At 39.0% G+C, this 23080-nt stretch overlaps 3 protein-coding genes across 4 annotated transcripts; 1 reads left to right on the plus strand and 2 right to left on the minus strand.

Moving 5' to 3' along the window:
- Nucleotides 1-180: 180 nt before the first annotated feature.
- On the minus strand, nt 181-8109 carry lbk (lambik). The gene is made up of 11 exons (XM_065480957.1): nt 7546-8109; nt 7352-7423; nt 5805-5945; nt 5604-5747; nt 5400-5543; nt 5197-5340; nt 4996-5139; nt 3950-4650; nt 3393-3671; nt 3054-3329; nt 181-2417 (listed from the first exon to the last, which is right to left on the minus strand). The coding sequence occupies exons 1-11, from the start codon at nt 7833-7835 to the stop codon at nt 1996-1998; spliced, it is 2757 nt and encodes a 918-aa protein (XP_065337029.1). The 5' UTR covers nt 7836-8109; the 3' UTR covers nt 181-1995.
- A 188-nt stretch (nt 8110-8297) lies between these two features.
- Nucleotides 8298-14368, plus strand: Wsck (wsck). 2 transcript variants are annotated; one of them, XM_065477711.1, is made up of 13 exons: nt 8298-8455; nt 8846-8964; nt 9020-9152; nt 9211-9362; nt 9424-9717; nt 9869-10092; nt 10433-10622; nt 10679-10860; nt 11273-11489; nt 11550-11854; nt 11913-12014; nt 12842-13153; nt 13283-14368. In XM_065477711.1, exons 2-13 carry the CDS (start codon nt 8892-8894, stop codon nt 13358-13360), a joined length of 2262 nt encoding a protein of 753 aa, XP_065333783.1. In that variant the 5' UTR covers nt 8298-8455; nt 8846-8891; the 3' UTR covers nt 13361-14368. The 2 variants fall into 2 exon arrangements, with proteins under 2 accessions (XP_065333783.1, XP_065333784.1); XM_065477712.1 differs by having other exon boundaries at nt 9023-9152.
- Msr-110 lies at nt 14362-22903 on the minus strand. The gene is made up of 6 exons (XM_065477713.1): nt 22658-22903; nt 17418-17585; nt 16124-16294; nt 15871-16064; nt 14868-15148; nt 14362-14712 (listed from the first exon to the last, which is right to left on the minus strand). The coding sequence occupies exons 1-6, from the start codon at nt 22886-22888 to the stop codon at nt 14627-14629; spliced, it is 1131 nt and encodes a 376-aa protein (XP_065333785.1). The 5' UTR covers nt 22889-22903; the 3' UTR covers nt 14362-14626.
- Between the last annotated feature and the right edge of the window lie 177 nt (nt 22904-23080).

Here is a 23080-nt window from a genome sequence, read left to right on the forward strand (position 1 = left end):
CTAAAGTCTAAAGATATCCAAATACAGAGACAATAATTTACTTTATAACCACCTCGCTTGATATTTTGCACAGTATTTCAAAGAAATTATTCATATTTTTTATATAAATGGCCTTTGGACTTCATGAATTAATTCCCATTAATCGAATTCAACTAAAGGTTTTGAGTAAAAATGAAACAATTTATTTACAACAATGTAATGTATATTCTCCGCTGCGCTTTACATTCACATTCATTCAAATTGTACGACATGCACGTGGACAAATGGGCACATTCATCTATCTCCTATACTAATAATGAGTCTTGTAGTTCGCCAGTGGCTCGACAAATTAGCAAATATTCAGGGGGCGTTTCGTATGGATTATTGGATGCGAATATATATGGCTACGTTATTTATGACACGTAATTTCCCTAAATATTCCTAGATCTTAGCTCGTCTTTTTAAAATCTAGAAAGGTACCAAAAGCACGCTGCTCTTTCTTTTTAAAGTTAGTTCTCGTAGTCTAAAGAGGTTTAAGTATAAAAGTTGCGTTTGAAGACGGCAGCACTGGGTTTCCGGGAGGACACGGAACACATTTAAGAAATATTCAATTATGGCATAAAATCCCGGTCAAACCAGCTGCTGCCACGGTTGACGAGCGACACTTTTAACCTTTAAAAGTTCAACAGTGAATTTAGCGCGTTCATTTAACTCCTGCAACTCGGATTTTTGTTCCCTCTTTAAACCGGTAATCAGGCTCAGAGGAACATTTGTTCTAAACTTAGTAATTTCGGGTTCTTTGGCATCTCGATTTCCGAGCACAGGAGTTCAAAGCACCTGTATTTAGAATACAAGTTGTTCTTCTCGACATTGAAGAGATTTTCTTTACAAATCGAATGTTCGCCAACCTAAAGCTACACATTGAATTACATTGAGGGTCGTCATTGCGTTGAAAAATTATAAAAAAAAAAATCGTCATGCGGTAAAAATATTAGGCACGAAATCATTTTCATAGGCACGGCACATGCATACAACCTGGACAGCAATACGTTAATTTTCCTTTTTTACAAATCTGAAAATGTAAGGCTAGTCAGGAACCGTGCAACAAAAAGCGATCCATTCAAGGTTCGTCGACGACAGCATAATACTTTCAAGTCTAGTTTCAACAAGGCAATCCAATCAGGAAAATAAGGCCAATCTTTTCCGCCGCCTTTGTGCAATCAAACTTGTGCGCGCCGCAATTAAGTAATAAAAGAAAAAAATTGTGTGTAAAAATGGCTGCCAAATATAAATAGTTGCCTTCTGTTGAATATTATTGTTTCCGTATTGCACACACTCTCGACTATGTACATCAGGGTTGAATTAAATAAAAGGTAATCACATTTCATCACAAACGGCCCTGCTCAATCAGGGCTACATAAAAAAGAGGGCATCCATCTCGGCTCGGCGCGTGAGGTAGATACTCCAGCAATTATTAATACTCGGCAATGATTTTGAGATCCGAAAGCAAACGAACGATGAATAAATTTGGCCCGGTCAATGCGCTGAGTGAAGACGATAGACGCAGGGTTGAAACAAACTGACAATATACAACATTTTTATTTTTTACTAATTTATTGCAGATGAGTTAAAAATAAAAATATGGCCAATTATTAAAAAATAATCTCAGGAATTTAGACTTGTGATTTGTTATTTTTAAATTACGTTCACAAAAAAAGCATTTTATTGCACGTGGCAAAAAATTGAACTGCAACTGGCTCATATTAAAATATTCATATTCATTAGAAATCAAAAAAGAAACCACTAACGGGGTAAAAATTAAACCCTGCTATCTGATCGTCCAATTTTGATCGACTTCTTACAATTTTCAGCAAAATTAAAACCCGTTTTCCTGGAAATCTTTAGAATCAAGTACAGGAAAAGGTACTCTTAAAAATTTAAATTATTATCAGAGTGTAACAGTTTGGCAACCCTGCGTCAGAGAAAGAGAGAAATGAAATTAAAAAATTCAGTCAGTCAGACCATCCTGGGAATGCAAGCGGCCATTTCCTCCCTGGAGACGTAGTCAGGGTTGCGCACCACGTTGTACGGTCGGAACGTCAACATGGTCGGCGCCACGGCGGCTACATTCCCGTAGATGGGCTGCTCCTCCTCCAACTCCTCGGCGGCAATGTCCGAGCCGCTCGAGTAATCGCGCGCCTGCTCGGTCGAGTCGCCGTGACCGCTGTCCGACGAGTCCGCATCCGGTTGCGACGACACCATCGGCGCTGTGTTCAGCGTCACCATCGGCAGGTCCCGCGGCACCATTGAGTTGTTCTGCCGCCGCTTGTGTAACGCGTAGATCATGATCACCCAAATCATGGATGTCACAAGGACGCCGACCACCGCTGCGCACACCAAGAACATCTTGGTCTTCTTTTCATTTGTGTACACGTCTCCTGGAAAATTCATTGAAAAATGGCGTTAGAAAATATTTAAAAAAAAAAAAAATAGATGCATTGTCCTGTCTTTTAAAATTTATAGTTTTAATTGGTAAATCGAGCTTTCAAGGCAAAGAAAGGGATTTTATAGGGATTTCGTTATTAATGTTTGAAAATTAGGCAATTTACAATTTAGTTCAATAATCAACGGGAAATTTGCTATGCAGACTTTTCTCCAGGAGAACAATTAAAAGATTTATTTGTATTTTTTAGTTCTAATATTTTATTTTACGAATTTTTAACATGCGTTATATGTTTGCGCAATTATTTGTTGTTAATTATTAAATATTTTTATTTTATCACTGAATAATTATTAAAATTGAACTTAAAAAATATTTTAAGTAAATATTAAACCAATTCATATAAAAACCATTTGCTAAATCGAAAAAAAGATGAAAAATTCAGATTTCAGGATTATGTATTTATTTTAATGCAATAATTAATTTTTACTATACTAAAAGTCTGAATGTATTTAAAAAATTATACAAACCATCAATCAATTTGTCTCGTAAAGGGGATATAAGTACAGAAAATAATTGTGATGGAATCAATTAACAAAATTATCCATAAGACTTTGTCCAGTCCGTAACTTACTTTGAATGACTGTGAGACGCGACGTGCCGCTCAACTTGCCGGCTGAATTGGACAGCTCGCACGTGTACAGACCACTGTCTGTGTTTCCTGCATTGACGATGATCAGCAGCTGGTCCTCCCCAGTCAAGAAGTGGCGGTCATCCTTTTCAATTTGCTGGCCGTCCCTGGTCCACACCAGTTTTGGTTTTGGGAGGCCTTCGGCCATGCACTCGATAACTGCCGTTTCGCCAAGCATCACGTCTTTGTTTTCGATCGGCTTTGCGAACCTTGGCGGATCTGAAATTAAATTTAAAATATTGTTAATACACATACGGTATTTTGAATGAATTGTTAACGTACCTAATACTTCAAGGTAGACCTCGGCGTACACTTTACCAGCTTTATTATCAGCATAGCACTTGTATTTGCCAGAGTCGCCGGGTTTCACGGTTAAAATGAAGAAGGAACTGCTATCTGGCATCACGTGCATCCTTCTCTCTGCAGCGGCGAGGAACGGGATCCTTTCCTTGACCCATGAGATTTTTGGCTTTGGCTCTCCATGAGCCTCGCACTCCAGCTTTGCACTTGTGCCTGTGATTGCAGTCAAGTTTTTGGGCACCTTGGAAAACACCGGCATCGCTGCGGAAAACAGAGAAAACAGTTTGAAAAAACGTCGATTTGGACATTTTGAATTTAATTATCCATTTTGGCAATTTTAGTTTCTGCTCCGAATATTTCTCAATAAGTCAATGAATCGCAAAAAATTTACCACTAATGATTTCCAGCCATGATATACGCTTTAACTTAAATTAATTCACCAATAATAAAAACGTAGAAATTTTCCTTCTAAAAAATATAACACCAGGAGAATCTTTGAACTGATTTTACCCAAAATATCAAATGAATTATTAACTCACAGTAAACGTCCAGTTTGGACTTGGCGGAAAAGTTTGTGCCGAAGCCATTGGAGACAATGCACTGGTAGAAGCCGGAGTTGTCAAAGCCAATGTTGCCTAGATGAATGAGTGAGTGCTGCTGCCATTCAGTGGCCGCACTGTCCGTGGAGGTGTCCAGCTCTCCCTTGTGTGTGGCGATGACGACGTTATTCTTCTTCCAAATGAAGGTCATGAGCTCCTTGACTGGCGAGGAGGCCCTGCAGGCCAGGGTGACGTTGTCGCCGGTCTTGCTCTCCAATGGGGCGGGCCCCTCGATGATCGTCGGAATGGGGTATCCGACGCACGGCAGACTCTCAGCCGCCAGCTGCCGGATTTGGCTGCCATTGAGGCTGCGCGGGTGTTCACATATGAGGTCTGGCTTCAGGCCGTAGCGCACTAGGTAGGTTGGCAGCCAGTCCAGGTTGCAGTAGCACAGCAGGTGGTGCGAGTTCATTTCGAGCGTGCGTAGAACTTTCACGGTGCTCAGCGCCTTCTCGCCCATTGTCTTGATTGGGTTGTCCTTCAGAAGGAGATTCGTCAGTCGCGTCAGGCCCTCAAACGACTTGTTGGTGAAGGACGTGATGTCGTTCGACGACAGGTCCAGCATCAGCAGGCTTGACAGTTTGCTGAACGTGCCAGACGGGTCTTCGACCACGTGTGCCAGCATGTTGTGCTTCAGGATGCTGAAGAAATATGAATAGAAAATTATCAACAAAGGAATTTATTGATTAAGTAGTAAAAAGGTGAATATTTCTCGCTATATTTTTTTAAATAAAAACTAAGTCATTTCCTTTAAGAATTTTGGGTTTTTTCCAAGACAAGTAAACAAATAATATACTGTCGGTTTAGTTTATTTAATCAATGTTAATAATTATTTAGCCAACGCACAGATTTTACATATTTAAAAAAAGCTTCCAAAATGGTAGCTCAGAGAAAAATTAATTAATGATCTGTCATCCAGGCCCGTATTTTTTTAAACTCATTTTACCTTTAGATCTATCATTATTCTGCTATTCAGGATAACTTACAGAGATTCCAGGCTGGAGAGGTCATCAAATGCGGTTGGGTCAACGTCCGACATGTCATTACTTGACAGGTCAAGCCTCTTCAGTTTGGACAGGTGGTTGAAGACGCGCGGGCCAATCGAGGTGAGTATGTTGCTTGAAAGATCCCTGCAATTTCCAACACACGATTGAGCAAGAGAACTCACTAAATATATGCAAACTCACAAATTAGTCAACTCTTTGGAGTCCTCAAAAGCATCTTTCTGTATGTGGGAAATGCTGTTGGTCGACAGGTTGAGATGCTTCAGCGATGGAAGGAGGTACATCCAGCCCCTCTTCAATATTGGGATGTGGTTCTTAAACAATTGCCTGAGAACCGAGCATGTTCTTTAGAAACTGATCAATCACTAGTTTAGAAATTTATTTACAGGTTTTCGAGGCTCACAAGCTCGTAGAACGCGCCATCAGACAAATTCTGCAGCCGGTTATCCTTCAGTATCAAATGTTTCAAACTTTTCAGCCCTCCAAATGTGAGGCCGTCGATGCTCACCAGGTTGTTGTTACTCAAGTCACTGATAAAACAACACTAAAAGTCAGACAAGAGTGTAATTCGCAAAATAATTTAATCTTACAGATACTCCAGTTGAGTCATGCTGCTGAGGAATCCTTTCTCGAGCTGAGAAATATTGTTGTGCGCAATCGTCAGGTGCAGCAGGTTGGAGCACCCCTCCAGGTTGTTTCTGTGCAGAGTCTTTATCTTGTTCGAGTTCAGGTTTCTGCGAATTCGATTCAGGTTAAAAGCCGAACGCCCGATAGCAATGAAGCCAACTTACAATCTCCGCAACGAATAATTTCCCGGACACATGGCACTCGTATGGGGCATTCTGACTTGGTTGAAACTGAAGTCAGCAGCGTACAGAGATGGGAACATTTCCAAGTCGTTCTTGAAAATGCGTTTCAGTCTATTGTGACTCCTGTGAAAATAGAAGATAATTTTAAAATCTGATAGATGAGGCGGCAGTTAAGTTATCTCCGTTTTTTTTCAAGGACTTTGCACCATAAAAACTTTAGTTCCAAGGATAATATGGAACGCACTTGGTTTAATTACCTCTGAATTTGCGTCTTTTTAGATCACTCTTATCAGTATTAGGGATATTAAGAACGTCGTCTAAATTTGGCAGTGTTGATGCAGTTATCTTTAATTATATGTACGATAAAAATCACCAGACTCGCGTCTTCTTAATTTGGGAGATAATTTTGAACAAATTTATAAGCTTATGTTTTATCATTGTAAAAAGCGTACGTCGTACAATTTTTTTTGCTCTGGTGAAAATATTAAAAATTGAGACAACAAACTTAATAAAATACATTCATTCGTTCTTAACTAATGATTTATTTTTCATTTTCATGCTTAATTGTGTATTTGATTGTTTCTATTTACATTAAAATAAAAAAAGAACGTGAAAACAATTGATTAACAGTTTCCAAATTTTCTATTGGCTTGTAAGTGAAATTTAAAAATTGTGTATTATAATTTCGGCTAATCCCAAGCTTCTTCAGCGTAAAATCTGGCTTTATAAATAACCATTATTGACTGAATATTTTTAGGGGCGAGCGGGAGAGGGAGCTCATTCATACCCCCTACCGAGTGATCCTGCCTTTGTCACCTAAGTCCCCGCAGTGACAAATTCATCTGTGCAACAACTAACTATTAATCCTCTCAACAATGTGACTGTGCATTATGTCGAGGTTTTTACGACCCTAGTTGCCAATTCAGTTTGGACCTTATAAAAGGCCAAACACAAAACCTGTTCGCGCTGAATGCCTGCCTGCCTTTGATGTTTCTTATCCCAAAAAGTGAAGTGAGGTCTTAAATTTAGGTTAACTAACGTTCTGAATATTGTTAGGCGATATGAAAACGCTTTTCAGACTTTTCAACCGTGGGGAGGTGGAATTATTATTATTTTTTTTTTAATAAAAATAATGGATTTAAAAACATAATTAAATGTAATGTGTGTCGATCCCTGGGATTTCACCATAAAAATCAGATTTAATTTAACTATTCTCGATCATTCACTTATGCTAATTATTATCAGTCTTTCGGAGAAAAGGAAATAACTAAAACTATTCGTAAAAATTAATTTGATTCAAATAGGATGAACATAACCTTAACGAACTACTTGCTTGCTCTTTATTGCTAGCCGCAAAGCTTTACTTTAAAAAAAGAAAAATTCATTTCTAGATTAAAAAAAATTAGGTGTGTCTGCCGTGACCTGCAGCCCCTTCAAAAACACTAATTCAACGTACGTAATATTATGCTGTGACACCTGCAATTTTCAGCTCTTTGACAATTTATGTAAAATTGTAAGAATTTACTTACATGGTGAGGGTTTTCAAATTGGGCAAAGGGAAAAACTCGGACATCTTAGTCAGCCCATTGCCGTCGAGCCGCCTGCGAAAGTATAAAAGAAGAAATTAGCCAAAGGTAATGTGCAAATGGCAGGGGGTGGCGCCTGTACCCTGTACAGGAGCCACCACCGTTTGGGGCTTTGAGGGGCGGCGGGCGACACTCACAGGTCATCAGTCTCGTTGGAAAGGTCTTCCGGAAGCATGTTGTCGACGAGCCCGCTGCACTGGACGTGGCTGTCCCGCACGCAGACGCATTGTCTCGGACAGGGGACGGGCGGAATGTAGGCGTCGTCGTCGGGAAGCAATCGTTCCAGCAGCGCGGCCTCGGCCTCGGCGTCACGGATCGGCGCCACCGCGCACTCGGCGCCGATCAACACCAGAGTCAAGGCGAAATGCGCCAACAACCACCGACGCACGGGTGTCCGACAAACAAAAACATGAGGAGTCGACGCCATCTTAGTAGTCCTTTTCAATCAGATGCTCCGCCGTGCTGTCTGTGACATTTTACCGCCTCTCCACCTTGATTTCGCATTCAGTCCGCTGGAAAATACCCGGGGCACACGTTTCACTGGATAAACCGGCAAGAGAAATGCCCGTAGAGACCGAAAATCGAACAGATCCTTTTGAAAGCGCTCGAAAATCGACCTGTGCGAAGGGATGCTGCGAATCAAGGTGTTGTTCCTCTGGGAATCTCGTTTAACATCTTAAGATAACGATGCCAGCGCCTCTGCCGGACAGCGGACTGCTCTCAAGGTCTTTGTCAGCCATTAAAACGGCGGCTTGTAATTGGTGTAGCTTTACAAATCCGATTTCTCATTGGCTGATTGTGATTTGTTTTGGTGCGCTTCGGGTAGCTGAATGATTCAGCTCAGGCAGGGGCTGCTGAATATCGTGACGTCACTCACGGCACAATCCGGTCTTTGGTGTGGGCAGCGAGCAAGCGTTTGCGTTTCGATGCATTGTTAAAGTTGCTGTCGCTACAGGGGTGCACCCACTGCTTGCTGTTGCTGCAGGTGTTCCTTGAATAGAGAGGAGAGGAGAAGATCCCTCACCTGGAAACCACCTGTATTTCCAGGTGTGTAAGAAGAATTACTTTTTGTTGTAAAAGGTAGTCATGTGCATTCAAATTTGAGTGGTCCAATCTTCATTCATGCCGCTTTGACAATGCAGTCGAAGCGAAGTAAAAAATAACTTCCCGTCAAACCCGTGAGCCTTTTGTGTTTTTATTATTATTTTGCAACTGAAAACGTTTTCCGATTTTGATATATTTCTAGTACTATTTTTTGCATTTGAACATGATGCTTTTTGCACTCGTTGTTTTTTTTATAATTTTCTGACACGTTTCATCGCCCATTCGATCAAATGCCAATCAGAAGGTCGGGCGTGTCTGCGCTTTACTCACCCTCATTGTAACCTAGCTTTAAAAGATTGATGATATTCCCACTTAATGCTGCTCTTCTCACAGATTTTTTCTCGTGAAAATGGACTAAAGCCTTAAAATATCGGTGACAATGGCCAGTTTGGAAGCTCTCGTGGCTGCGCTATTTGTGCTTTGCTTTCCGCATAGTATCAGCTCGACCGAAGGTATAATTTTGTCCGTCAAGATGATCAAAATCACGTACTGAAAATTTTATTTCAGTAGGTCAATCCTATCCTATCGGATGCTTCAGCTTCAGGATCGAATTGAAGTCAAATTATTTTGAAATTTCGCCTGTTTCGTCATCTTCTTCAGTGGACAACTGCGTTATAAACTGTCTGAATCTCTACTACGGGTAATATTCGCTTCATGTTTGATAGAAACCTTAATTTATTTGAATCAAACTCATTCAGGTATGCGAATTTGAAAAACGGAGACACCTGCTACTGCAGCTCGAAGCACGAAGGCACAAGTGCAGGAGAATGCACCACGCCCTGCGCGAGGAATTCGTCTCAGATTTGCGGTGGACCCAATTCCCTCTCTGTTTATGCAACTGGACAATTAGGTTAGACAATTAAAACAATATTTAAATTAAAATTCTTTATAATATTATCTTGATTTTTCAGTCCCTGGGCCTCCAGAAATCAAAGTGGACCAGGTGACTGACTCGAGCATCCTTGTGAAATGGAAGCGGCCGAAAGCAGCCAACAGCCTGATCACGGGTTACACCCTCTCCCTGACATATTTGCGGGGCTTCTCCTCGCCCTTGCCGCCCATGGAGTGGGAGTATGCCGGCAACTCGTCGAGGGCCAGACTGGCGTCCCTGCATCCAGGCACAGAGTACAACCTGACCGTCAGCGCCATGTCCGAGGCTGGACTGGGCGTTCCCGCCATCACCACAGTCTGGACACAAATTGGAGGTAAAATGCTAAATGCTATAGAGAGCATAGAGAATAAAATTTTCCTATTTTATTAAAAATTTTAGTTCGTTTATTTTTGCCTTGACAAGAAAGTGTGCATATGTAGGGTCCAAATATGTTTCCTGTAATTAAAATATTTTTTTATCTTCAGATCCTGATGAGCCGGAAGTGCCTAAAGTGTTGTCTCAGGATGCAAATTCTATAACAATAGAAATCACGCCAGCCAGGAACCAGAATGGTCCAATTTCCGCCTACCAGATCATTGTTATGGATGAGAGCGTGCCCACGGCCTTCAACGAATCCACGCTCTTTGCTTACGCATTGGCTCAGAAGGAAAGCATTCCCTACTACATCACGGCTGAACTCAATCCAGATGTGAGTGTTGTGTTTTAAAATTACGCTCTTTAGATTCATCATAATAGATAAGGGAAAGGTTAAACCCGTAAAAATTCAAGGTTTTTGCGGTGAATAATATTTAATTGCTAGAATTCGGTAGCTTTTTCTTAAAAATTAATAAAATTTTGTCGTTTAAATGAATTAAAACGAAATATCGCTCCATTCCCGCTATTCCCTCCATTCTGTACTCTAGTTTTCACCTGCCAAAATTTTCTGTTTTAATTTTTAAATAATAATTATAGTTAAATTTGACTCTCACTTTCACTGCTCTAATATTGTATCAGAATAGCAGAGATTGTAAATCAACCTTAAATTTCAGAGCCTGGACACAAAGTTTGTGGTGGGTGACGGCAAGTTCTACGGTGGCTACTACAACGCTCCCCTCTCCGCGGAGGGTCACTTCCACATTAGCATGGGTGTTATCAGCTTCAAGGACGGCGTGCGGAAATCCAGCTTTGCTCACGCAACCCACGAGCAGCACGGAGTGATTGTTCTTGACGTCGGTCCAGGTTTGTCGGTTTTGTTGTATGTATCAAATCATAAATTAATAAATATTATATTTTAGTGACAAGAGACACATCGCCGTCGACCATGGTGATCGTTTTGTCCTTTGCAATCGCCTTCTTCAGTGTTCTGCTGGTCTTGTCCATCGTTGTTTACGTGGTCATGAGACACAAGGTTCACCAGCGACGCCTCAGGCTGCCCGACAATCAGGAGCTCTCCATACAGGGACCAATTCTTGAAGTGGTGAGAATTTTGACAAAATATAATCCTGTGAGAAGTTCATAAATTTTAAAGTACCAAATTATGGTTTTTCCAAGTTTGTGTGGGAAGAATTAAAATAATTTAAAAATTCTCTCAAAGATAATTTTTGATTGAAAATTAAATTTTGTATTTTATAATTATTTCGTGGGCTGAACATTATAAAAAAATTACATTTAAATTAAATATTCTCATTTCGATTCGGTAAATTTCGTTTCAACAAAATAAAATTTATAATTTATGCTGGGATGCATCTGTCAATGATGTATTTGTATGTAAAATCACAATTATGGTTCCTGTAAATGTGTAAATATTAAGTTATTGAATTCAAATTTTCATAAATAATTATCGGACATTAGAATAAAATCTTCTCGCTTTTAATCAATTGAATTTTCAGGAAGGAAATGGTTACGTGCACACCGGATACATTCCCGAGGACGAAGATGAAAGAACAAACCATTTAGAAGCCTTAAAAGCTAAAATCTGGAGCATTCCTGTGAACCACCTGGACGTGAAGAACGATCTTCTCGGAACTGGAAAATACGGATCGGTCCTCAAGGGCAGCGTGAATCAAAAAGGCTTCCCTGTTCCAGTAGCCATCCACTCGATAGCTGGTGCGACTTAACAACAAAAAATCCTAGATCCCACATAATACTAATACTTCTTTTTCACAGATGTTTTGATGTCCAAGGCGGAACGGAAAGAAATGCTGAAGGACCTGGACCTTTTGGTGCGTCCTGGCTCTCACGACAACCTGATCTCTCTCATCGGGACCTGCGAACATCCCGACCTTCTCTACATAGCCATCGAACACCATCCAGCGACCCTGAAGGACGTTCTGCTCGAGTCCAGGATTCTCGAGCACTCTGCCCCAGACCAGCAAGATAACATTACTCGATTCTGCTCCCTTTCCGAGCACAGCATTTTGAACACTCTGCTCGGGGTTGCGGACGGAATGAAATTCCTGGAAGGCAAAAGGGTATTTTTATTACCGCCTTTCTGGGAATGTGCAGGAAGTTAATTTTCCATGATCTTAGATTTTCCACAAGAAACTTTGCGCCAGTCACGTTGCCATGGCAGACGGAGTGAATCCAAAAATCAGCGCCATTGGAATCTCAGAGTACTGCAGAAGTCAGCAGGTGAGGATCAAATTAGCCAATTATAGTCAAGACTATTTTCTTGTTTAATATTTGTTTACTATCAAAAAGTGAATGTCATATTATGTTTAATAGACAAAATCAAAAGATATAATGCAGGAAATAGCAAACAGTTAGCAAAAACGATCTATTGCATTGAATAATTTTGCCGGATTTAGCTGGATATTTTTTGTGGGCTGAATAGCAGGTTAAATTTTTGACGTTAACAGCGCCTTAAATATTTTGATGAATCTTCAACCACTTACAAAAATTAAAGCATTAAGTACAGAAAGTGCTCTAAAATTTGCTATATCATCACTTTATTGTAATCAGAAGTAAAATTAAAAAAAACATATGTTTTATTGATTTAAATTTATTTATTGAATCTGTTTGTAATTATTGCCAAAATTTCAACAGTTGAAAATAATTAGATATGAGGACCTTGACTATCAAAATTTGCAACGGTCGACCATATTTTTAGCAGATTTCTATTTCCCTGGTTAAAATTGACTCAGGATTGCAAAACCTGCATTTAAAAATATATCAGTGCAGTGGTCAAATTCGTTTTTTTTTTAATTTAACCAGTTTCTTGCAGGTAATGTTTGCACCTCAGTTTTTAATAATTTTCTCATGACCTCGACTCGAAAAATTGTCAGAGAGTACTTTTTGGAGAAATTGAGACGGCAAATGGCATTTTAAAAGAAAAAATCTGCATAGTAGAGGGAATTTTTAGCACTCCCACCGCAAATTTTAGGTTTTCACAGGGGAAATATGGCATAAATTCATTTCTTGCGCTAGAAATTTTTAACGTTTGTTTTAACAAATTGCAGAGCCCGACCGACCTGACGCGTTGGACCGCGCAGGAGATTTTCCGCAGCGGCCACTTCACGTCAAAGAGTGACGTGTGGGCGTTCGCGTGCGTGGCCTGGGAGACGCTGGCTCTGGGAGGCACGCCGTACCCTGACGTGCCGACTAGGGAGCTGCCTGCACGGATAATGCGCGGCCTCATCCTGCCTCAGCTGCCACACATCGGGGATGAGCTCTTCCAGCTGCTGCTCCAGTGCTGGCAGGTCGACCTCGACGAACGACCGTCGTTCGAGGAACTTGTTGAAGCTCTACACTGCCTCTTGGATAACCCCGCGGTAAGTAGATTTAATTCAAATTTGACAATTATCTAGTTAAAAATGTAAAGAAAATTTACTTGTCAAGGACTCGTCTGATAGCAATAATTTTAAATTTAGTTTAATTTTATTTTATTGTGTATATTTCAGCACCACGTTAGCTTTTCCCTTAGAAGTGGATTCCGGTATGAGCCATATGCGCCTGAAATGGAATCAATCGCCAAATGACAAAGGGAGGAACGCATTCTCGTCAGATATTAGGTATTTTTTTCCCACGTGCAATTTATAACCTCAAACCACTGCAATTTTAGCGTGCAGATATCATTCCTTTTAAGTTAAACCAAGCATTCCAATTTTAAAAGAGATCGAAACGCAGCTTAAAATGATGACTGATATTAACAAAACAGTGAAATCAAATATTGTATTATTTTGTTAGACTTGTGAATTTTAGTCTCCTGTAAAAGCCACTTTTTTATTGAATTTTGGGTAAAAAAGCCGGGTTTCCTGGCAAAAATGTAAACGCTTCCGTGGAAAATGGCGATATTGTAACATTTTTGGCTAACTTTAAAAACATTTAAAAAAATGGATGGAAAGTTGATTTAACTTGTGCAATATTTTGCAAATTTATTTACATTAATTTACTAGACTCAACTGTTTTTCAAGTTTCTCGAACCCTTTTAAGAACAAAAAATATAAAGGGAGGGTTAGAAAAACTTAAATTTAAATTTTTCTTTAGCGGAAATATTGAAAAAAAAAATCGTTAATTTTGTACACATATAAATCATAAAAGTGTGCTTAAGTCGATTTTATGACGCCAATTTTCCAAGTAATTAAGGTCCTCTTTGATTACTTGCCGTCTTCAAAGCTTAAGAAAATTATTAACGTGATTAAACTAAATTTCCAGTCAATGTATTTTCTTGTGTTCTCTATCCAACGACATCTTTTTATGGTTTTTGTACACGCCCAAGAAATATTTTGGTTTTTATTCCGTCCAACTTGTGTGATCTTTTGTGAATTCGCTAAATTTTTATTTGCCTATGTATAGTTTTAAGTACCAGTTTAATTCTGAAGTTGTGCCACATACACACGCATTTTGCTCAAGTCGCAGTAGCAAAATTGTCTCGTCTTTTTGGATCTGCTTCCAAGGGGAACACTGAGATCCCCTTATATTAGCAAATATTTTTGTAACTACTCGAATGCAGCAAATAAATAAATAAAAGTCACCTGTGTAACCTATTTTTTGGAAACTTTATTATTTCTCGTAAATACATCATACATCTCGACGCAGATTGGATTTCTTTACAAATATATACGCTTGAAAGCTATTTCAAAATACAGCCTCACAAAATGTGTACTTTTTAAATTAAGATCATATTTTTTATTTGGTCAGACAAATTCTTTCGGAAGGTTCAATCAAGTACGCAGTAATTAAATTTTGAAAGATAAAAAATAAAAACCGCCCTAACCCTCGAAAAAACTGGAAACTGCTCGCATTTAGCAGTTGCAGTCACAAGCACAGCGCTTCGCTCTCTTCTGGTTCAGGAAGTCGGGTTGGCTAGGAACAGACCTCGGCTGCACATCTGTCAAAAGAAAATGAGAAAAATTAAGACTGAAAAAGGAAAATTGAATAGAAATAAAAATTAGAAGAATAAATATGTGTTTTTTGGACTGAATTTTTAATATTTAAATATAATTAAATTCAGATCAATTAAAAAGAAACTGTCAAAGAGCTTACAGTGAGGTCTCATCGACTCCTGAGGGATGGGTTCGTCCTGGAACACGGCCATGCGCATCTCCCTCGACTGGGCGGGGTGCATCTGCTGTTGGTGATCCATCACGGGGTGGGCCACGATCATCTCAATGTGCTCCATGGGGTGCGAGTCGCCAAGCTCGTTGTGTTGCTGGTTGGGCATGTGGTGGGCGAAGGGCATGGGCATGTGGATCGGGTTGCCGGGCAGAGGGATCATCAGGGGCACGCTGGCCGCCTGAGGGTGCTGGGGTGGCGCCGGCATGTGCCTGTGGGAGAAACTTGATTAAATAAAGCTTAAAAATTGTAATTTTTAAAGGAACATTATTTAAACTCTTTTTATATCGAATCTCAATAGTCAGAAAAGGTAAGTACTAGCACCGGGTTTAATAATTGCCTTGCTAAATTTAAAACGGAATAAGACAAAATAAATTTATAAATATTATTTTTCAATAGGAAAAATTAAATTCGGATTCAAAAATTTAAAAATATTCTGAATAGCAAAATAAATATTGATAGTTCGATCCGGAAAAATATTGAATTAAAATATATTATAAACAGATGGAAATTCTGTCACGCGCGTGTTATAAAAAGTTTATAGCATAAATTTGACCTTTAAGCCTTTGGATATAATCTAAAGAATTACAAGACCTTGTAGCTCCTAACTCATTAATCAAATTAAAGACCCTTATAAACAACACATTGATTTCTAGATTTATTTAAATTTTAAATTAGTGCAAAAATATAGAATAAAATAAAAAAATAAAATTTTTCAAAACTATTTTCAAGTTAAAAGGTAAATTATAAATAAAAATATGTGCGTTGAAACGAACTAAGGCCCAAAAAATGTTCTATATTATGCTGTAAAGTGTTTCTTATCAATTCTGCATTAAACGTTAATGGGCCAACATTTCGAATTAAAAAAAAAACTCGTATAAAATAGCTGCATTGATTTTTTCCCCATTTTTAATCATTTCACGCGCGAGTTCACCTTTCCTGGGCGCGTCCGCTTTCGCAGGAAATGACCATCTTCTCGCCAGTGAGGTGCTCCAGCCTGGGCGGGGTGGTCAGGTTCAGTCCAAAGGGCAGGCTGACGGCGCGGGGCGCGTGGTCCACGAGCTCCTCGGAGCGGCGTTTCTCGACCACGCAGTTCATGTGCGCCCTCTGATTGTTGTCCATCAACGCCTGCGGATTACCTTTGATTAATATCTTCAGGTTTCTTTCTACCCTGAGGCTCCACTCACGCCAGCCAGCTCGTCAAAGTCCAGCTGCAGCGGCAGTTTGTTCAGCTTGACCATGTTTTGCTCCGGCTCCTCGGCGGCGCGCTCAGTCGTGGTCGATGACTCCTTGGACTCTTCAGCGGCATTGTCCTGCACCAGGGCCTGGAAGGAAGGCCTGTCTCCGTCCAATTGTTGCTGTTAAAAAAAATACAATAAATTTTTATGGTTAAAATTCAAAGCTGAGAAGCAAATTATTGAATGGACACCAAAATCATGCAATTAAATATTTTTGCGGTGGGTTTTGATTTTTTTTAAGGAAATGCATTACATCATTCAATTTAGAATAGTCAATTTAAATCATAATTCAAGTCCCAGATAAAGAATTTAAGAAAATAGGATTAAATTTAAATATTTAAAATTAAATTTAAAAAAAGAAAGCTCAACTCGGCTCCACCTATTAATTGTCATGCAGGAAGCTGTTTTTGTTTTATCAAGAACAGAACTCCAGAGTTCGAGAGTGCAGTTTAAAATTCTTGTTCGCTCCACTTTTCCTTTTTTTAATTGTCAATTAGCATGCATGCCCCTTTAGAGGCGATTGCGACACACATTTCAGTTATCCGCCGACGATCGGGGAAAGAAACGTAGGTATACTCAGGCCGGGCTGCGTTAAAACTACAGAGTGGTCGCGATAAAAAGTCGGGTTTGCTTTTATGTATTCTCGAGATGCGCCCTGCAAGTGGGTCAGTCGTGATGGGTGAAAGGCAGTAGTCTCTCGGCTCTTCATGCAGCTCACGATCGAGCAAAATCCAAACCTCGCACACGAGAGAGAGCAAAACTCAAAACAAATAAAGCTAACGAAATGCAGGAAACAATGGTTTTTATTGCTGGAAAACGGCTGTCAGTCAAAGAATTCTCCCACAGAGAAAAATAAATTCTGAGGGAATAGATAAAACCAAGGAGATATTATATCTTGAACCAAATTAGCGTTTCTATATTGCCTTTTGGTAAATTTAATAATTAAAATAATTAAAATAAATTTTAATTAAATTATAGTCCAGCTCCAAAATTGTAAGCTTGATCATTTTCCTCATTCCGGGTCAAGCATTATTCATTTTAACTCCGTGTTCTTTTTAAAAGTTTCACCGCCGTTAGATTTTCCTGACAGGCAAGCTATAAATAGACTCTACTTGCTTCTTATAGCATCAATTGAGTTCATTATTTTCTCTCGAGCATATTCTTCCCACTAGTTGTCCTTTTGACATTTCGGTACAGACTCGGGGGGAAAAATGGAAATAAAAAAAATCAGGTTGATGATCACCTGAGCCTGCTGCAGTTGCTGTTCCATGAAAAGAAGTTCGCAGGTGGCACGACTCTGGATCCAGGCCGAGGCGAGGATGCAGCCTCCGATGATCGCCGAGGCCACAATCACTGTGACCGCAACGATTTTCGCAACCTGCACTGTAGTCGCACGCGGCTGTTTGTACGCCTGCAACATCAAGAAAACGATCGAAACTGTTAATCAGCCTCAAAAAGCAATTTTTCAAACGGTACTCTACAAATGCTGAGAAAAGCTCTACAATTTACAAGATGAGGGAATAATTTACAAACTGAATTTCAAATCTCCAAACGGAATGATTTATTTTAATTTGTCTGTATATAAATCTTAAAAATACAAAATCCATTTCAAAGGGGAAACAGTGGGAAAATAAATTGATTTGTGTGTTTAGTCAGAAGCGGCAAAGGTTTTCTCTCTGATATACCCATAATTGGAAATTAATGCACTTAAAAGATCTTCAAATAATCTTCCTCTCGTGCAGATTTCTCTTTTTACAGTTGATATCTCTCTTATCCTGTTAAAATCCGTTTTTCGTGTCACTTCCGCGACACTGACAGATGGTTAAAAAACGCTGGGGCAAATAAGCAAAGGTGAACGAACTCTGTTATTACACACAAGCCATAAAGTGCATCCTTTCTTTCTGCCGCTCAACACACATTTGAATGAATGCATTGTGATTTCAGCAATAGCTGGTGTTAGATGCGCTTTTTTATCATCTGGGTCAACACTTTGAATACAGAGATTTGCAACACGACAGATAGCAATTAAGTCGATATTTCAATCATCTTTATAAAAAATACAATTTTATTTCTCTTCAAAGAAAGTGCTCCAAAAACCGCAATTTTTATTTCTGTTGCTCACGCAGAACTACTTTTACTCGGTCTTTAGGCAATATTCTCACGCTCGCTGGAAATTTTCTCTTGGTGTTAAAATATATATTCACTCTTTACTTGTGTGAGTCATATGGTTTTAATTAGAAAACACACAGCTTGGGCAACTTGTCGCACCTCGTGTTTCTAAATTAGCAGCAGTGTACTAAAAGTAAAGACCTGAGAAAACCGAACGAGGACAACTACGATGTGCAAATTGAGGCAAGGTGGCAAATTTCAGTTCGAGAGGCGTTCAATTGCTTAGAGTACATTGTAGGAGTTTCCAGAACTGTTTTCCAAAGCTAAATACAAATAAATGATCTTGAAGAACGAGATGGCAATTTCTGGCGTATCAAAAGAATTAACAAAGAGAAATTTAAAACTCAGGTGAAAGGGTTACCCTCATATGCAATTTTTAAATTACATTGCAGTAATTTGCAAAAATTTCATACCATTTTTGGCTCTTTTAAATAAAACGGTCAACATAATATGCGGGTTACAAAAGTCGCGGTTGCGTCAGACAAAATTGCGCAATGTGAACTGTTTATGCAGTCGTCACGGAGTAATTTAAAAATTCGTCGTTTTTTTAAAGTCACATAATTCGTGTGTGAACATGAGCGGGCGTCGCCACTTGAGCTGCATTGTCTTTTCAAGCCAAACGCAATCGGTCTCTTCGGGCCAATTAGCGTAATTTCCCGTACGACGTTTGAGCAAAAAGCTCCGCCCGCGAATTGCGGTTATTTTGTCACGGGTCGCGGCTTTCTCTCGCTTCTGGTCGCGTTGATGACTCTTTAATTTAATTGACGTGGTTGACACGGATGTTTTTAGGCACGGTTCGAATTACTGTGCTGGCAATGGCAACTTGTGTTTCTGATTTGTAATTTAACAGGACTGTATCAGAGGCTACGCATGACGAGTTTATCGCTTATCAATAACATGAGACTTGTGTATTAAATAAATTAAAAAGCTATAGAGTTTGCCAAAATTTATTGTTTAAAGGGACTTTTTTTTAGTTTGTTTGTAAAACTAAATTAAAAAAAATTAATTTAAAACTATGCATTTTAATAAAATAATTTAATTGAAAATAAAATTGGATCAAAATTAAAATCTGATAATTTTTAAAAACATTTTTAAAAATAAAAGTAGCGCTAGGCAAACATAATTTTTTGTATTGTTATAATTTTAACAATTTAAATATGTTTCAAATGTATTTTTCAACCGCGTTTAATTTTTGTGTTTTTTTACAATGAATAAACACGACCAGTTGCATTGTACCTATTATTAACCAATGGATTCGAAACCAGCAAGTGCAACGAACTCTTTTCTGTTCACCGCTGCGGGACATTGCATTGATAATAATGTGTTTCAGCGCCGGGAGCAAGGAGAAAGTTCCCCTTATTACAGTCAAACGATTCCGAATCCTAACACAATAAAATAAAAACACAAATCGATTAAATTCCCAATGATTCTCTACTGTTGATTATTTAGTTTCGAAAAACAATCAGTGAGAATAATACAATTAACATTTCGATTGTTGCGGGCAAATTAGCCGAGATGCAACGGTTGGCGAGGCACAGCATGCAATTACCACATGACCACAAATTGAAAATGCAGCCGGATGTTGCCGATTTTTAAACAGGTCCGTTTCCTGACTCAAATCGAGACAGATTTTCCTCTAATCTGCTGTCATATAATCATCGTTAATATGACTTTCTCTCATTCGAAAAGCGCGCATCATTGGCTTTTACACCAAATTTAGATAAACACATGCAAGCGCGACAAATTACACAATAGTCATCCTTGAGCGGCGAGTGTGACAAGCCGCTTTTTACTAAAGTGCATTATAATGTGTGTTGGTTGTTTGTTCGGGCTCGTTGTGCTTCACGAGATGTGGGATAGATGAGCAACACCATACACACTCGCTGACCGACCAAAAGTGAAAGTCACTTCTCTCAGTGGCTTTTGCTGTATACGTGGATGATATCATCGAAAAATCATTGAAAATCCGCCTCCGTACACGAAACCAGAAGCTGCCAAGAACGTGGCATTTAAGTTGAAAACAGTAAATAATTAATTAAATTAATTCCTTCCATTATTCCATCCTTGAAGCACAATCTATTTATAATAATTTTCCTCCCATCCCATTTGAAATTTTTGGGGAAAAGGAAAATAAATTTAATTAAAAATACACAATTACTGTTTGTGTGTGTAGTAATTTTTTAATTGAAATTTAATTTTTGCCATGTAGTTCATGTAATTACTATTTTTTCACCAATGTGACAAAACAAATCAGGAAGGAGTGATGCTCAATGTCAAAAGGTTAGTTGCAATTAATATGAGAGGTCGAGTGGAGGATGCGCTCGCTGTTGCTATGGCACGGAAAAGGCAATGGCTGCTGACAATGAGGGCCACCAATGAGCGATGCAAATGAAAATTCGCGTTCTAGATTTTGCGAGAGCGGCCTGCACTTCGTGTTTATTTGCTATGTGTTCGCATTCGCCTCGGTACAAGGTCAGAAGTAAGCCACTCAAAAGTTAACATGATCGTGCTAAATTGCCTTGAATTTCGTTTTGCGAATGATGAGCTCATTCATTATTGAAATTTAAAATATAAAAAAATGTATATTTCCTGACTTCTGCAATAATTATTCCTTTTGTAGTCAATTTTTTCGCATTGAAGCTACACGGCAATTAAAATTGTTTTTCAATCTAACTTCTTTGTTTCAGCCTTTCCAAGCGCGATCGAGATAAGGTTACCTTTTTCTGTGATAAATATCAAAGGTCTCGACTTAAGTTTCAGCGCTTGAGAGGCGAATGCAGAAATACAAGGCCAAACGGTGCTGCTTTTCTTGTTTTGAAGGCGCTCAGTATTGCAGAAAAATAGGATACATAATATATTTGCGCTAGATAACAAAGTAATTAAAACCAATTATTTTTTGTGACAATTTTAAAATTTGAAATTTAATGGTTGGACTCAAAAGTCACTGGATTTTGTGTACAAAACAAACAGAAGACGCTTTTGAGATTTGAACGCGTGAAAATCATGGAAAAAGTGTGATTTTTATCACTTTCCCAACGGCGAGAAAGTTGAGTATGTGATTTCTTTCCATTATTTGCGGTATGAAAAGGCGCCGAAATTCACTCTCAACCGCTAGACCGGCGCCGCGCATTTGGTTGAGAAAAAGTCGCAGGCCTGTTTTTTGCTCTCCAATGTTTATGCAGCGTTGGCGGCGCATTATGGGTTACTGGAGCGCACAAAGAGTCCCTTTTCTTTCTTCTCGCTCTTTTTCAGCCGCATGTCACAGCGTGACGAAAGGATTCACAGAGCAGTGTACCGCTGCACAACTCGAACTCGTGTAGTCTTATTTTTTTCTAGCCTTTCACCCGTTCTCTAATTGTGCTGAGCGGCTTCCGTTTTTGACTCGATTGAATTCCCATAGAGGAAACAGGATATTTTAGAACGGGAATTATCAGTTTTCTCTTTCAATCCATAAAAATATTATTTTGAGAGGGAAGAGGAAAGCTCGGACGAAGTCTCTGAGAAATTTATAAATTTAAATCATGTAAGAATCTCGGTAAATTCATGCTTCACTTGGGCTGCTTTTTATTTAGTGGAAAATACTAATTAAATTAACAATAAAAACGTTGTACCGAATATAAACGCAAAGAAAGTACAGTTACAATTCCAAATGGAGCAAAGGGGTCATTATTTTTGTATTTAATTCAAAATTAATTAAAAGTTATAAATATAGGATGTTTAAATATTCATTTTAAAAAGAATTGCTCCAAAGTTTTAGAGCATATTAATATAGCAGCAGTTTTCCTACTTATCTTTTTTCTATTTAATTAAAAAAATATAGAAAAAGTGGCACAAATCGTCGGGTGTTCTATAAAAATACAGGCAAACACTGGAAGTACCGAATAGAATGTTAAAAATTTAATTTTTCTTTTATATAAAGGCCCTTTTTTGAATTTCCCACATATTTTGGAGCTATTTTTTAATACAATAAATTTAAATAACTGTATCATGGAGGCCAAAAATTTCTAAATCCTTCTCAACTCTCGTCATTAATAAATCTACTCAAATAAAAATAAATAAAAGAATATTAACTATTAAAATTGCTTCGTTAAATATAGGAGTGTCGTTCCCTGGAATTTAAGTATTCATAAACTCGAAAATTGTTGCTAAAAAATAAACCTTACTTGGAAAAAACCTAAAATAATATTGCCTAAACATTAAAAATCAGGAACAGAAAATTGAATACTCCATCACAAGTCTGCTAAACTTTAAAATTATCATGTTAGCAAAAGAATACAATAAATTATTGAGCAACTAAAGACAATGATTGCTTACTGGGGGTGCTTCTGTGGTGTAGGAGACATTGTCAGGATACTCCTTGATGTTGACCGTGGCCATCGAGTCCGCCTTCTCCATGGTGCTGGGGGATTTGTGTCTGTGCTGTCCGCTGTGTTCTGCACTCGACGGCAGACTGGAGCGCCGAGCGTGCAGCCACCGCTTTTTCACCGGTCGAGAGAAAGGCGCCGGGATTTCAACTCGCGCAACTGCAACTCCACCGCGCACCATTCGCCGGCTCGCGCGCGCGTTATTATTATTTTTAGCCGGTGTCGCCTAGCTATAGCTCGCATCCGCAGCTCTCTGTTCTGCACGGCACACTTTTCATCGCACGCGACGCGACGCGACGCGATCGCAGTGCAGTTTTGCTATCGGTCCGATCGCCGAATCGCGATCCACTCCACTTGACAAATTGCGAATCAA

Source organism: Cloeon dipterum, chromosome 2 (assembly GCF_949628265.1).
Source record: "Cloeon dipterum chromosome 2, ieCloDipt1.1, whole genome shotgun sequence".
NCBI classification, from domain to species: domain Eukaryota; kingdom Metazoa; phylum Arthropoda; class Insecta; order Ephemeroptera; family Baetidae; genus Cloeon; species Cloeon dipterum.